Here is a 17,481-nt window from a genome sequence, read left to right as displayed (position 1 = left end):
TAAGTTACAAAAACTTGCTTTCATTGAACTGTTGCGGTAACACCCTAATAACCCTAATGTGAAATAATATGAATTTGGAATAACTATACACATAAGGTGTCACACTAACACAATATAAGCCTTCTCCATAAAACGGGTCGGGTAAAATATGTAATAACTTAAACATATGTCATCACATACTCGCCTTTACATAGGCTCATCGTAGCAAAAAGTAAATCAAATAAAGTAACTCAACAAATTAAGTCTCATAACACTTTCTTTTAAACATAAAACTTGGTTATGGAAAAATGCTTTAAACATCAACAACGCATAAAATAATAACAAATAGAAAAACATAGCATTCTCCCACCCAGTGTTACATATCAGAGCAACATAATCTAAATATCGCATAAAGAGGAAAGGGAGAATAGCCTCAACATCATCCTTCAGCTTCTAAGCATATACATATTCATCTGCTCGTCTATACCCCAAGAAGGAGCATAGAACCACACAAATAACAAAGGAGTGAGAATACGCTCAAAATATATAATGGTTCAAAAGTATGCAAGGATGGCCTAAGAAAACATCAACAATCACATATCCCAATCACATCATTTCAACATAATTCATCCGCATTAACCACATAAGTCTTCTCATCCACCAATATCGACATGATCATTCAATTACATATGCAAACAAGGGATGCAATATAGTCAACACCACGATTATACATGCATGTGGTACCATTATGGATAACACAAATCCATCTCACTCCTGAATTCCCTCCTTAGAACTAGAGCACACGAATTCACTATTAACACCTTTAGTAACACTTCACCCATTCCCATCTGGAACCAGATACTCTCTCCTGAATCCACACCATCGAACTAGAGCACACCAAAACTGGACCGAAATTCGTACACCATGATGCATGATTTTCAACAATATGCAATATCACCAAAATTATCACCATACAATTACCACAATTATGCACAACATAACAATTGATTAATTCTACAGCAAATAATAAACAACACCAAATACCTCCAAACAGTGTCCAAATAGTAGCCTAATCACAACACAACCTCAAAAATTGAAACCGACAACTCGATTCCATGCAACTAAGCAAATGATGTTGATTCTGGAAGCATGACGGGTTTCCCGTCACCAGGGTGACGCCCGTCACCGCCCACACCACCTTACCCGTCATCCCTATGATGCTCGTCCCACAAAATTGGGCCTAGGGACCATGACAGTCTACCCGTCAGGCAGCTGACGCTCGTTATGGCTTCAATGACCATGACGACCTTGTCGTCATGAGAGTGACGCTCGTTACCCTGAACCAGAAGGCAAAAACTACATTTTTGCCATGGAGTTCAATTCATAACTCCAATTTTTCCTTCTCGTCCCTCAACTCGATCAGTGATATTAGGAAAAATAATATTTAATATCAGTATATCATCTATCTATCAATTAACATGCATTGTCTTCTATTAATCATGGTTTTTATAGGTTATACTCATCAAATTACAACACACATATAAACACCAACCCATATCATCTTCACTAACAATAACACATAATATTCATGGCAAATCAGTACACGAAATTCATATAATACAACACATAATTCATGCTATCACAAAAATCAATTCACATTCATCAATAATTCATCAAAAGGAAAGAATTAGGGAAAAACCTAATGAGATTAACGACTTCCCTCTACCCAATCATGCATTCAACACTATATTTGGAGTAATATCCCCTACCTTAGATTTTTCAGCAAAAGAACCTTCAAGCTATAACAATGGAGGTTCTCCTAAGCCCTTGTTCTCCTAGCCTCTTCTTTTCCAAAATCAATTTTCATGTACTAACCCCAAAAACTCTCTACTAACTCCTTTTTATTAAAAACCTAATCCTCCTCAATTAGTGACTCCCACAATGCCCTCACTTATTCTCATATTTACTAAAATACCCTTTTCAACTCTAATTTTATTTTAATAATAATAATTCTCATTATTCTCTAATATTTGAAATTCTATTATTTAATTAAATAACTAGAACTATGTTCAACCATCCAAAACATCACATATGAATACTAACCATCTAACACCATCCAAATGCATATAGAAATTGATTTAAACAATTAAATATACAAAAATTCAATCAAATAAATAAATTTTAAAAATGGGGTGTTACAGTTGCTCTGCTACCCACCATAATATTGTCTTTTATATTGTCGTTCTGATATGTTATGGTTGCAATCTTTGTGTTCAAGGTCTCTTCGTTAATTTTCATATATTCTTTTATCTTTTTTACTTCTTCTTCTTCAACAAAATTCCTTCTAGTCTTGTTACAAAATAGTTTTTATATGTGTTTGAGGTGTGAAACATGTTAGTTGATGCGTGTTTTATTGTGTTATATTTGTTAAGCTTTCAAATATCTTTTTCATTTTGATGTCAAGTGTCAATTTTTTTTATTTAATAGTGAACTTATTTCATGATGCAATTGAAATCATGTCAGTGTTTCGTATGAATTAGGAGAAGCTTGTAATTTGTTTTAAAAAATAGAGCATGAAATAAAAATTACATGAAATGTATTTATTTTAAAAAAATAATAGCATAGACTATACCAAAAAATACGATAACGGATAATATATTGATGAATATAATGTTTGAAAAAACATTGTAAACCAATCAACCAAACTAAATCAAATCAAACCAAACCGGTTAGTTTGATTCGGTTCCATTTTTTAAAAATGTTAAAAACCAAACCAAACAAAACCAATTAAAATATCTTCGGTTCATATCTTTTTTGTCACAAACCCGAATCGATTACACCCCTAACGGACGTATAAATCTTTGCATACAGATTAAAGAATGCAATAATATTGTCATAAGATATTACACTTTTATTAAATTAATCTTATTAAAATATTAAAATTATTATAAAGAATAATAATTAAATAATAAAAAATATAATTATTAAAAAATAAGAATGAAAATTATTTTAAAATTAATTTTATCTATTAAAATGAGAGTCATTTTAAAATGAAGAGAATATTAAAATATGATATTTTATAACAAATTTTATTACCTTCTTTAATCCGAGTAGAAAAAAACAATGGTAATTCAGAAATAAAATGAGTATTATATTATACACAAAAGGAGAGAATTTTGTTTTTATTGGACCTACACCTACCTATTGGGGTGATATTGAATCGTATCCGACGGTGGTATGGTGTAACCGACATTATCAAGGGTTGAGATTTGCACAACGTCACGTATGACGTGTCGAGTTCAAATCCAGCAAGGCATCATTCTTGCGCTTGACGGTGCTCCCTATTTTCCCAATCAAAGAGAACGTCGTTTTGTACCGCTTTCATTTTAACTTTGAGTGAGAAAACAGAAATTAAATAAATAAATTGTAGTAGTAACAAAATGCACATTAATTGATATAATTAATAATTAGTAGTGAAAGTATAAAATCTGTACTTCAGATCTAACGTTAAGTTGTTGCTATAAATACATAACACACATTACCAGCCATCTTCTTCTTACATATCTGGGATCAGAATTCAGATCCAAAGAATTTCCACTTACAAAATCTCACTTTCTGTAACTGTCATCATTCCCATTCATTCCTCTAATTCACAGTGTAGAGGAAGAAGAAGAACTCACTCTGTTTTATGCACTTGTGCTTCGTAAAGCCACTGTCTCCACCGGAGAAGAGAGATTAAGATACATTTTCTGTTGAAGATAAACTCAATCTGCGCTTAGGTAATGTTAACCATTTCTTGTGTATTTGAATCTTGTTCAGTTTTGTTATTTACACAAATTAGTGTAGATCTATGTCAATACGTTTGATCTGGATTTGATTGCGGAAACTGTGTGATTTGTGTGAGTTGATTTGAAATTAGGTTAGGAATGCGTGATCTTATAGAATTTATGATGATTGAAAGTGTTTTGTTGTTTATTGAAGAGTAGCTTGCAAATTTTGAATGATCTTGTTTTAATGTAAACCTTGCATTATATGATATCTCAAGTTCAACTGATGAAAATATTAGTTAATTCATTTTTTATCCACAAGTAATATTCATATGTTGAATTTGGTTCTGCGGTAAAAAAAAATTGATTCTGACTGAATTGATTATGTCTTAACGTGAGTTGAAGGTAAAATTGATTATGTAAAATTGATTATGTCTAAACGTGAGTTGAAGGTAAAATGATTTGTGTTTGGAGAAATTCTTTCAAAAGTGAGTTCATCTGTAAATTTCAGTGTAAAAATCATGTTTAGACTCAAAAGTTACAAATTCTAGCTGCAAGTAGAATCCATTCTTGAAAACAAAATCAATTCTGCTCAAGAGCAACCAAACATGTTAAAATCAACTCTAAGTGCTCCTACCGTGAAATCAAACATACATTTAAAGTGTGAACATATCATAATCAATCATGTATATGACTTTAGAAGTGATCATGAGAAAGTCCATTATATTATAATGAATGACAATTATGATTGATTGAGAATGTAAAATTTATAATATGTGCAGGTATTTAGAAAAGAAGCAAAGTTTGAGGCTGAGGAATAATAGGTATGTTTAAGTTATCTCCTAGGAGGAGTCAAAGATCTAAAGGCTTCAAGGTGAAGCATGCTTTACAAATATGTGTTCTTGTTGGTGTTTGTATCTGGTTGGTTTACCAAATTGGACACTCTCGCCAGAAAAAAGTGTCGTATGTCGAGAATACAAAAATTGGCAGTGAGGTTATTAAGTTAGGGAGGAAGAACCTCAATCCTCCTGTGAAGGAAACTTCTGTTATAGATGCAAGACACAAGGAAGACGATGACGAAGATGAACAAGACAATAAGCATGAAGATCCAACCAAATTGGATGATGTTAATGTGGTGGAAGATGATGCTGAGCATAAAGAGGATTCGGGAGTAGACCAAGAGAGTGAAGAGAGTTCTCAAAATGCTAAAACTGACACTGAAGGTGAACAACATGTGGAGAAAGATGATGAAGAGAATGATAATGCAGACAACAAGGAGAGTGAAAGTGTGGTGAAAAGGAATGAGGAAATAAAAGATGAAGTTGAGGACAAAGAAACGGGCGAAGCTAGTAAGGAAAAGAGTAAATTAGAGAATGAAGAGAATAAAGATGAGGAAAAGAGCAATTTAGAGAATGAAGAGAAAAAGGAGGAGGAAAAGAATAATTTAGAGAATGAAGAGAGCAAAGATGAAGAGAAGAGTAATTTAGAGAATGAAGAGAACAAAGATGGAGGGGAGGACAAGGAAACTGGAGAAAAGAGAGAGGAAAAGAGTCAGCAAGATAATGAAGAGTCAAGTGAAATAGACACCAAAGATAAGGAGAATGAAGAAAGCAAGCAGAATGGAACCGATGCGAAGGACCAAGTGGAGGAAAATCACAAGAATGATAGTAAAGAAGGGACGGAGGAAAACAATGGAACAGAAGAGGAGAAAGAAGAACATGATAAGATTCAGAAAAAGACTTCATCTGAAAATCAGGTTCAGGATGGCGAAAAAAATGAGGCTAGGGAGGAAAATTATGCTGGAGATAATGCCTCCAGTGCTGTAGTAGATCATAAATCGGAAGACATTTCGAAAGAAAATGATAATAACAAAGAAGAGCAGGTTGACGAAAAGGAAAAGAATGAACTTGAGTTGAAGTCTCAGAAAAATAGTGATGAAACTACAGAATCCACTGATTCTACTGCTACAGGAAACAACCAGGGAAATGAGAGTGAGAATGATCGCGCACAGACCGATAATGATTCACAGAAGAGTTCTGTGTCAGAGTCAGATAAACAGAAGCAGGAGCAGAACAACAACACCAAAGATGATGAACAAAAGGAAGATTCATCGTCGCAGAATGGGAATGACTCAACTGAAAAACAGAATGAAACATCAGAAGATGCAGTTTCCAAGGAAGACAACTCCAGCACACAAAATACAACGCCAAAAATTGAAGATTCTAAGTCAGATGCTGCTGGGGATCAGGCTGATTCCACTACTAAATCTTCGTCGGAAACTCAAGACAGCAATACAAATCATAGTGAATACAAGGACACCACTAATGAAAACCCAGAAAAGAATTCTGGTCAAGAAGGAACACAAGAAAGTGGTTCATCATCCAACACAATTGATAACAAAGATGCTACTGGCAATGAGGCTCAACTCACTACCTCTGATACATCATCAGAACAAAAGAAAGATGAATCCTCGAGTAATTCCGAATCTTCACAGAATGACAATGCAAGCTCAGATCAAAGCAAAACGAACAATGAAGAAAGTGCTAATGACAACAAAGACTCTAGCCAGGTCAATTCATCTGAACAAAGTGGAGAGGGAAACACAAACTCGGAAAACAACAGTGATTCTAACCAGAACGACTCAAACAAAAATGAAAGTACCACTGACAGCGGAAATGCCTCAAACAGTGCCAATGACAACGAGAACTCTGCTCAGAGCAAAACCAGTGAAAATGCAGGTGATGCTCAAAATGAATCAGTGAAGTCAAAAAATGAGAATGAGGAATCTTCTCACACCGACGGAGATAACAATTCTAACTTGAATGATCAGGGAAGTTCTGATACTGCAGTTGCACAGGATGAGGGAAGTTCTGATACTTCAGTTGCACAGGATGAGGGAAGTTCTGATACTTCAGTTGCACAGGAGGATAAAGAATCCCGCGTAGATTTGGAAACGTTGCCGGAACGCAGTGGTGAAAGCAGTCACAACGATATTTCTTCTGCAGAATGAAAATTCAAATGAATCAATTGTATCTTGCTGCTGCTTCTGATCCTACTTTATTTTGTTTCTTTTTTATTGAGCCATGTATTGTTCTTAGCAAATATGCTATCAAGTTTTCTTTTAAGAGGGTCAGAACAAGAATTTAGATAGCTATAGAATTGTATCAATATAAAATCATTTTATGTTTCATATGTAACCTGCACTCTTTTCTGGAAAAATAATTACCACTTTAAATTGTCATCATAGATAAGTTCTTTTCTTTAATTGAGTTCTTGTTATAAACTTTAGGCTAAACATTCCTTAAAGACTTTTCCCTCAACTTCTAGTCTGAATTCATTTTTAACTTAAGTTTTTATCTGAGAATTGATCTAAGTTTTTGATTTTTTTTAACTTAACAAAACAAACTCTTGGAAGTTTATAGCGGTATAAATGTCAGCAAGTGTTATAAGGTATGCTGAAAGTCATTATTTATAATATACATAATCATAATCACTTCAACTTGTTTTATTTTCTTCTACAAGTGTTACATGAAAAATTCATCTTAACTAAACATCAAAATCACTTGCTAAGATTTCAGCATTTTTCCATTTGAGCTTTGAGTATTTGAAAGTAATGCTAATCAGATGATATTTTTGAGTCAAAAAAAACGGAAAGAGTTCAATTGAAAAAAGGACAAGTAAGGTAGTTTGTCTTTCACTAAGGAGATAGTGCCTCTGCAGCTAACAGAGTAGATAGATAACAATGCCTTCATAACTGCTGCAAGATAAAATGTCACTTATATTTCAAATTCCAAAAAGTAAAACAAAATTTCCGTTAGGCAAATTAAAATTTCCTATAATTTATTTATAATTTTTGAAAAATTAGAATTTATAAAATTTTCGTGAATTTGTAATATTATTGAAAATTTCAAAAATATCATGTTATACTGGAAATTTTAACAAAAGTGAAATTTTCGGTAGGTCAATTTATTTGAAATTTAAACATTTGAGAATTTTGCCGACAATTTTGAACGGTTGTGATTGCACCGACTGTTTTGTGTGGTCCAGAAAGAATTATTAGTTGTATAAATAGGGATCACGTGTTGTGTGAGAAAAACATCTCAAAATGCATCTTCCTCAATTTTTTATTAAGGCAAAATTCTACTTCAACAGAGTTTCACCTCCTATAGAGTTCCGACTTCCGGATGATACCACATCTCTCGCCGCCTTGACATCCAAGTTGAATGAATTATTGTCTGATACTGAAAATAAAAAGGTGAGAAAGATCGAATTTCGTGAAGATTGGATTGATACGGATGAAAGGGTGAAATACAATCTTATTGAGTTGAAGACCGATGAAGATGTGAAGGACATGTGAAGATCATTTTGCCGTAGGTTAACAAAGGGGTCGATTGAGTTAGATGTTAAGATTTTAAGGTATGCCGACGACATAATTAAGATGATGAAACATACAGAATCATCTGGTAGTGTCTAGATTTTCTTATTTATTATTGTTTTCTTAGGTTACGTTTAACTTATGTAATATATTGTCAAATGTTAATTTATGTTCATGTTGCATCAATGGAAGATCAAAAATATTATCTAATAAAAAGTTATCGTGAAGATGTTCGAGTAATGTTAAATGAAATATACAAATAATACATAAAGATAACAATAATGTCTAAATAGGTCCCCACGGACTACGTGTGCAACCCAAGATAATCCAGTAAAAACCTTGTCATATGAGTTTACCAAATCCATGAGGTTATCCATAATAACTTCAATCATTTGGAGGCACTGCTGATCATCGGTTCCGGCGGGAGGTGGTGGTGGCGGGGACACCTTGTCGACATGTATCCAACATCAATAGGCCTAACATCATTTGTATACTCAACATGTGGGGTGATGCGATGGTGAGATACAATGAGGTACCACTCCAAGTAACCATCATCACACTATGAGGCGTGCATAACCCTAACTGTGCGATCTCTAATGGCACGACCAGATGTTACTATGAAACCATCTGTCAATGCCCGAAGATGGGATATCTGAAACTGGTCGTGGAATGTTCTGAATATAACCATATTGTCGTAGACACCTCTTAGGCAAGTGTCTAACGACCAAGGTCTCCCACCGCAAATAACCTGAATATAAAGAAAAGTCATCAAACTCGCGGTGGACTATGTGATCAGTGTATGGTGTCCATATAACATCATCTACACATAAATGATGGGAAAATACTCGTATATCCAGCATTGATATCCGAACATAGACACAAGAAATAATAATTAAGCAATGTTGTTCGTAACAATTAAATAAGAACACAACCACAAATAATAATTTCAAAGAATACCTGTAATAGACTCGAATAACCAACGAGTTGTTTGGTCTCAAATGTTGTCGCCACTCCAAGTGTTGTATATAGGATGGTCAACGCAGCGCACCCCTAAGCTTAACTGGTAACGTCAAGGCAATTGAACGGGCACATATATCGGGCGTCAATATAAACATCTGGCTTGTCTGAAAAGAGAGTATATATTATTAGATGTAGCATGTACACTCTAGCGGCAACCTCATGCCTTTGTGCCGCAACATGCTCCTCGTACCTATCTCGAAGCCAAGACATACGAAGATGAGCACCCCTGTTAAAGTCAAACTCCTTCAGCAAGACCTCATCAAAAACTCCCAAATCACGTACAAAAGTCAAACATGCAAGTGACGAGCTAATAATATGAGTCGTCCAGAATCCGTCGGCGATGTGGAGATGGAACAATGAGGAGACATCATCCAGAGTGATAGTCATTTCCCTAAATGAAAGATGAAATGAAGATGTCTCCTTGTGCCATCACTCAATAAAAGAAGTAAGAAGTGTAGTATCGAGCATGGTAAGTGAGCAGTCGACAAAATCAAGGAGTTCAAAATCACGTACAATACGCATGACCTGCTCAGACATCAGAGTCTTTGCGAAGTTCTTCAGTTTCGACCCGTGCGATGTTACCTTCGGTGGGAGACGGTCCTGTAACAAACAATTTTTTTTAAAAATATAGCAATTAGCTTTCATGGAACAATAATAAATAAATTTAAATTAAACATAAACTATATATACATCTCCCTGCCATATAGTCGGTATGCCACATATTCAACATACTCGGTAAGCACCGACCGATAAATGGGTCCTCCCGGGAACGCTCTATCAGTGTGCACAGACGACTCAATCGAAGGAGTCGTAACCTCTGTGTCAGCAGTAACAGATGGGGCTAGATCAACAACAACGACATCGAGCTGGACCACCTTATCAACAATCTCAACACTAATATGTGTCGCATCTGTCTCGATCGCTAGATCATGAACATTCTGAACCTACACACCCTGAGCATGAACAACTTTAGCATCATCTTTGGCTTGCTCAACTGATCTCACCGCATGGCGTCGGGTGCTACGAGGTGCGCGGAACTGCCTATGCTCAGCCAACGGTTTTCAATGTGAACCATTTGGAACCACTCGTCCAACTCGTATATGGGAAGACTCAGCCTCAGCAGTTCTAACCTGATCTCCCGCTCTATTTGTCGCTCTGCCTGCAATAGTTTTGTCTCCGCCCCTGTATTTCACTTCCAAAAACATAAAAAAGAAAAAAGATTAATAACTACCGAAAATTTCTCTAATTTTAAAATTTTCGAGTAAAATAAAGTTTTTATAACTACCAAAAATTCTGAATTTTCTGAGTATTTGCAGATCATTTATACCGCAAATTATGAAATTTCTTATGAAAATGTTTTCACAATTACCAGAAAATTTTAAATTTATGGTACAAATTCACGCAAATTTCGTTATTTAGGATAAAAAACATATTGTTTTTGAATTTTTTGGTATGCCAAATGAAAATTCTGGTTTCGCCTTAGAAAATTATAAATTTGCGCGTCTGATAGATGAACTTCGAAAAAAAAAATTACAGGATTAATATTGTCTTTTCATAAGATATAGGGGGTGTCAAGTTTAAGTGTGGAGGTGCCAAGTTGAAACCTCACCAACAAGAAATTGGTCTTTTGATCAAATGATAAAAAGGCCCAAACGTTTATTATGATAACTTTTGCCTAGTGAAATAACTTATTTATTTATTTAGACATATAATTTGGATAAAATACTAAGAATGCCTATGTTGAAAAAAGAGAACACACAATTACCAAACTCAATATGACGTAGGTTTGATATGGTCATCTCGGTATGTGGTGTGTTGACGACTCTTAACATTAGGGATAGACAGTGGTTGGTTTCGGATGAAAAATCACCAATCCAAACAAACTAACGGATGAGAATATATCAGCCAAATCCATTCGTCTGATATAAACGGATAATCGCAAGCCTCTCGGGAAGAAGAAATAAAACATAGAACTATATTCCATCATAATCAACCAATTTTATTACAACTTATTAATAACATAATAGATATGAAATATATTTTCTTTTACATGTTTCTTCTTCCTAAAAAAATGTAACAGATGAAAGTAATTGTTGCATTTTTCTCTTCTTTAAAGCAAAGATTTGATGAATAAAGCCTAAGTGAAAAAGAAGAACTCATATACAATAGTAATGAGTTGCAATTTTATTATTTACAGGCTATGGCTAATTGCTGCATTGAGTTGAAGTAAACTGTGGGTTAATTTTGCATGTGAGAGACAAAGACAAAAAAAAACAGAGAAAAAAATAAAGTTAATAGGAGTACTTGTTTGGCTCTTTGTTTGTATGCCCTTTCTCACATTTCAAAGCTTCATTAATTTGACATTGTTTCCAAACGCTACCTAAGTGTTTCTTACAAACAAATTAATAGTTTAATTATAACTATTCTCACTTGAATATAATATATAATTATAAAGGTTGAGTGTTATTATAAAAGAAAATGATAGATGGGACTTCACAATTGAAAGTGTAATGATTTAAGAGTAAAACTATCATTAAAAATATAGTAAAATTTTATGAAGAGCTACATGTTCAAGAGGTATTGAAAGAAAGAAAAAGGAAAACTCTATTATGCGATGTTGGATTTCATTGGACTAAACTTTTCAATCATAATAGGTCCGTTTCAATCTATTGGTAATTGAAAAATGTAGGTTGTGAACCTTAGATTGGTTTCGAATCGACCATCTCTTTTATTATTTATCGATTAATGCGAGTTTTATACGATTTTCAATTTTCTATCCACCCCTACTCGACATCATCCTTGGATATAAACTTGTTTACAGTTAAAGGTTTTAATAGAATTGGCATGTCTTTTACTGTGTTGATCATTCAGTTCAGAACTCACCCGTATGATTCTTCATCATGCTCTTCCTGAATTTGGTATTGGAGTATTTTTAAGGTACACCACCTCATTCAGATAACGAACTTAGAGAATAATGCATAAAAACAACTCACTTGATATGGAGACTATATCACCCACTCTAGTGATATACCTTTTGTTTCAACAAAAATATTGAAGTCTTTGTGAGGTTGTATGAAACTTAAGCATGCCTCAAGATCCCAACAATGTAGTGGTAACTAAAGTCGAACTCCCTTGAAACCATCAAGGAAAGTGTTAAGTCATCATAATCATAACTTATATACACATGATGGATATTGTAGCGGTAAATTCATGATCATCAATCTATGGATAAGCAAGACATCAAATAACAAGAGTCGCCACCGCGCTTTTATTGTTTCCAAGGGAAAAGGGAAAAGTACGAACAAAACCCAAAAATAAGAAATTTTCAAATCAAAACTAATAAAACGCCAAAGATTACAGGTAAGGGGGTTGGTTACACAGAGGGAAGGTGTTAGCATCCAAAGTATCCTAGGTACTCCTAGGGAGCCCTTTCTTGTGTGCATATGTATTTTGTACAAAGTGATATTTACAAACAAATAGAATGGGGGGATGACAAAATAACTCATTAATTATATTTTTGTGTTTGACAAGACCTTCGGACTTGTGCCTACGTACCAACATGAAAATGAGGGATCAAAAGCTCGTAGTTCGTGATACAAATTTCAAAGTGGATGCATTGCTTTTAATCAAAAATGAAGTTTGAAAGACACGAGGGCCTAGAAAATGGTTTGAATGAGTTAGTTCTTTTTTACTTTTGAAAATTTTAAGTCAAGTATAGTTAAGTTTACTTACAAGTTTGATTTAAGAAAAGAAGTTTGAAAATGCAATGGCATAAGACCAAAGTTTCTAATTTGCAAAGGGTCTAAGTTAAAAAAGACAAGCACAAGCAAAGAAGTTTTTTTAAAAGGAGGGAGGGATTTTGAAATTAAAGATATGTGAAGGAGATGAAGAGACTAATCCTAAGCATAAATTTAAAAGTTAAGAGTTGAAAAGATTTGACCAATGGGCTGAAATCCAATAGACAAGAATGTCATATAGAAACCCCAAATTCCCTTGGATATTAGAATCAAGCAATAAACAATGCATACAATACTAACTTGAAGAGCAAGACATCAAATAAAGATAGCCACATTCAAGCTTTAGCCACTCCATGATCTCCTTCACATTTGCCCATGTAACAGATGAATTCCACAAGTCACGGGTTCAGAATAACAACTTCACAATGATCATGTTGCAGATGAACTCAAAGGGATCTCCAATGATGTATCAGATGAAGTTTCAAATTGTAAGCACTTGGTTATATGAAAGTTAGCATTGGCCAAGTCCTTTGCATAGGGAGTGTTGCCTAAATTCTAAGTCCAATTGCCTCAGATCAAACCAACAGTCCACACAAGAAGTTTTTTAGGGTTTTTGTTCTTATTATGTACATTAATGGTCAAAGACCACATAAGCAAACAAAATATACACAAGCAAAATATATCACAAAATATGGTCCAAATGGACAAAGTGAAAATGACATTAACATAAACAATTAGAATGGAATGAGTAATGGCAAATGAATAAGGATTAAAGATAAAGTGCATTAAAAGTAAAAGACTTGAAATTAAATGTTAGTTGTTAATGAGTTAGAAGTTAGTATTATTTTGCTTTTTATTGTTTAAGTCATTCTTCGGAGAACACTCAACCCACTTGTCACAAGCATGAATCCTTCAACCAAGACATCTTCCAAAGGAAGGAAAAAAGGTCAAGTTTCCATACAATATCATGAAAGAGGGGAGACTTACAATCTCACTAACTAGAATGTTATGCCTTTTATGTCAAAAATTTAGCGCTATATTAAGCAATCGTAATTGGACTTATGTAAAAGTCACAACTATTTGAGGTCGGGCAATAGAACTTTGGTGTTAATGAATGTTAGAGACATAGTATAATGGACTATGCTCATGAAACATACCACACACAAAAAGAATATGCAAAAGAGGTGGCCTAATCTCTTCCATACTTATGTTGATTTTGTAATCAACTAGCCTTAGGATGTTGAGATATCATAGGTCAAATGAAATGGATGCATAAAGAAGGGGAATTAGATGAAGAGGGAGGGGAATGGATCAAAACTCAAATTGGACAAAGGAGGATTTTTACCAAATTAAGATCATTCATTCATTTTGGGAGATGGAATGTACATTCCATTAATCCCCTAAATCCAATTATCTTAACCTAACAAAGTCAAATCAACCTTGATCAAGGCCCAACAACACAAGTCAAACTTATACAAACCATCAAAATGGCTCAACGCAATTATTTAACATTTATTCAATTTAAAAATACTAAAAATAATGCATTAAATTAAATATGGTTTGTCAAATTCCTAAAATCTCATCAAAACACCAAAGAAATGGCCATGAGATTTATCATAGGTCAAACAAGGTCAAAGGACCTTGGAGAAAATTTTTCAGAATTTTTGGAGACTTAAAAGTATTTTTAAACAATTAAAAATATTCACAAAATCAATTAAATCATGAAAAATATTAATAATGATCCAAAAAATAATTTTAATTCAAAATGTGAAAGAGGATTTTATTTAAATTTTTTTGGTGAAACTCTCATATTTTTTTGGATCAATATTAAAATTAATATGAATTAATGAAAATAAAACAAATTAAATTAAATTCAAATAATCAGAAAAAACGTGGACCACTTGATCTCCCTCATTATTTGAGGTGGCAGATCAAGTGGTCATCAACGCGCTTTCTACCATGAACTAAAGTCAATGCGCCACAGGAATGGTAATCAAAACAAACGCGTGAGATTAAAACATTTTAAACAAGCACTACGCCAAATAAGGGAAAAGAGGGCGCTTATTTTGGCCTATAACAGCGCTTTTAAGCGCCCTCTAAAGTGGCGCTGGCATAGGTAAAGACAGCGCTTTGTTTTCCTGGAGAAAGCGCTGTCTAAAGTGGCCCTTTAAGGGCCACATTATAGTGCACTTTCAGAAAAAAGCGCCCTCTGGAGTGGTCCATAAAGGGACACCTTAGAGGGCGCTTTCTGGAGAAAGCGCCCTCTAAAGTTGTCAATGTAAAGTGTTTAGAGGGCGCTTTTTCCAGAAAGCGCCCTCTAAAGTTGTCAATGTAAAGTGTTTAGAGGGCGCTTTCTGGACAAAGCGCCCTCTAAAGTTGTCAATGTAAAATGTTTAGAGGGCGCTTCCTACATAAAGCGCCCTCTAAAGTGTTAAGCGCCCTCTAAAGTTGTCAATGTAAAGTGTTTAGAGGGCGCTTTCTGGATAAAGCGCCCTCTAAAGTTGTCAATGTAAAATGTTTAGAGGGCGCTTCCTACAGAAAACGCCCTCTAAAGTGTTAGTTGTTTTAAAAAAATTTGTTTGAAAAACAGTGGATATTTAATTGGTAACCTGTTCGCATGCTGCAAAAGTGTAAAATTCATATTGATTTCATCCTTTAATCCAATGTTATACACCATTAATCCATTGATATATACAACATGAATCCATTTATATACAACATTAATCCTCCATATATACAACATAATATATGATTCTTTGATCAACAATATACAACAACATATTCATGAGTTAGTAAAAGTACAACAACAATATACAACATATATACAACAACAGCATACAACAACAACATTCCATACATATATGTACAACAATATACAACCTAGCTATATGATTCTTTGATCAACAATGAATTGACACAATTCATCCTTCATTTCATCCAAATGAGCTCTTGAGTAAGATTTGTATTCCTCAAAGTACTACAATTAAGAGAATAAAACATATTCATGATTTAGTAACAAATTAGATGAAATATCCGATAATATTAAAATAAACCCTAAGTTATTATTCCATACCATTTTTGGGATGTCTATACGATTCAACGCAATGATATCTCTCATAAATCTCAATACAAAAAATCCGCAATCGACCGAATTATTTTGTTGAGGACACTACACAGAAAAACAAACAATATATATATATAGTTAATTTCTTACAAACACTATTATAAGCAAAAAAACAAACACTATTATAAGCAAAAATAAGATACTTAATATATACCTGAACTCTGATCCAGGTAATGTCCTTCCTATTGCGATAATTCTTTTTCGATCTAAATTTTATTATTGCCCTAACAAAATAAAAACGTATATTGAGATCAATCTGACAGACATAATTAAATATACAAATACACACGAATATTTAGGGGAATTTCACTTACGCGTCAACCGTCTTCTTCATACTCGGATATTTACTCCAATCACCCGATAACGAATCGAGATAATACACTATTAGTCTCGAAAGATCCATAGCAACCAACACCCAGTGACCACTGTAAAATAAAACAAAAATTTAGATGAATGAAAATTTTCTACGTAAAAGATATACATACATAGATTAGAATGAAATTATTAGAAAGAAAATCTAACCCGTTGCCAGAATTAAACGGTAAAAAATACAAACTGGGTGTAGTCTTATCGCCGGCCGCCATGAATCTATCGACTAGATCATTCTTTACGGATGTTGGATTTTTCGTTATTAACGTTGCGTTGATACGGGAAGCAGCAATAAAATTGAAACGGTTACACAATTCAGTTCCCCGCAGCAATGTTACATACATATACCTTAAATAGAAACATAATAAACTTTAGCTACTCATTGAAATGTGTAAATAAATTGTTCAACTAAGTAAATTATAGATTGATCGGAGTACCATATGTATGTATGAATGACAGCGATGCCCAATTCGTCGTGTTCAAAAAGTTGTTGCATGTCCTCCTTTGCAATTATTTCGAAATGAGCAGCTCCGAAAACACCTTCATCAAAATCTATAGTACGAATGGCCCCTTGCATAATATCGGACTCATTCACCATTTTCTCAAGACGCATCATAATTTGAGATTTTGTCCCGGACGTCGTTGGAGGAATATCGTTACCAGCTTTTTTCAACTTTCGACCGGGAACCTAAAAATTCATATAAATTAAATCATGACTTTTTGTGATGCAACAGAATCGTTGCGTATATAATTCAATAGGTATATATATTTGTACCTCTTTTAGAGATGCAACCGACTCGATGCGTCTTGAAATCCCTTTACCAGCTTTATGCGTGGGTCTTGTAGGAGTCTAACATTACCATGTAATAAGGATTGATTAAATATCATAATTGTAGCTGAATTGAAATGTGAATACTAAAGATTCATAATCATTTAGAACATATATACCTCGGCATCTGGGAAAATTAGATCTGACGGCCATCCAACAAAGGATCCGACTGCTTCTCGCATCAACGTTGTCTCTGAAACAACGTCAGGTAATGGTAGAAGCGCGTCGGTATCTAATACAAGGTCAACCGAAACTTTCATATATCCCACCGGGAAGGGATT

The 17,481-nt window shown here is 34.1% G+C and overlaps 2 protein-coding genes and 1 long non-coding RNA gene across 3 annotated transcripts; 1 reads left to right on the top strand and 2 right to left on the bottom strand.

The window, feature by feature from the left end:
• Positions 1 to 238: 238 nt before the first annotated feature.
• On the bottom strand, positions 239 to 1,841 carry LOC127135311 (uncharacterized). The gene is made up of 2 exons (XR_007808507.1): positions 1,749 to 1,841; positions 239 to 460 (listed from the first exon to the last, which is right to left on the bottom strand). It is a non-coding gene; the product is annotated as an uncharacterized LOC127135311 (long non-coding RNA).
• Positions 1,842 to 3,392: 1,551 nt separating this feature from the next.
• Positions 3,393 to 6,990, top strand: LOC127074326 (uncharacterized). Its single transcript, XM_051015637.1, has 2 exons — positions 3,393 to 3,758; positions 4,529 to 6,990. The coding sequence occupies exon 2, from the start codon at positions 4,573 to 4,575 to the stop codon at positions 6,754 to 6,756; it is 2,184 nt and encodes a 727-aa protein (XP_050871594.1). The 5' UTR covers positions 3,393 to 3,758; positions 4,529 to 4,572; the 3' UTR covers positions 6,757 to 6,990.
• A 9,218-nt stretch (positions 6,991 to 16,208) lies between these two features.
• LOC127135310 (uncharacterized) lies at positions 16,209 to 17,202 on the bottom strand. Its single transcript, XM_051062053.1, has 4 exons — positions 17,147 to 17,202; positions 16,809 to 17,059; positions 16,525 to 16,719; positions 16,209 to 16,427 (listed from the first exon to the last, which is right to left on the bottom strand). The coding sequence occupies exons 2-4, from the start codon at positions 16,985 to 16,987 to the stop codon at positions 16,313 to 16,315; spliced, it is 489 nt and encodes a 162-aa protein (XP_050918010.1). The 5' UTR covers positions 16,988 to 17,059; positions 17,147 to 17,202; the 3' UTR covers positions 16,209 to 16,312.
• Between the last annotated feature and the right edge of the window lie 279 nt (positions 17,203 to 17,481).

Source organism: Lathyrus oleraceus, chromosome 4 (assembly GCF_024323335.1).
Source record: "Lathyrus oleraceus cultivar Zhongwan6 chromosome 4, CAAS_Psat_ZW6_1.0, whole genome shotgun sequence".
Classification (NCBI taxonomy): Eukaryota; Viridiplantae; Streptophyta; class Magnoliopsida; order Fabales; family Fabaceae; genus Lathyrus; species Lathyrus oleraceus.
The sequence above is the reverse complement of the archived record's forward strand: the minus strand, read 5'-3'. Positions and strand labels throughout refer to the sequence as shown.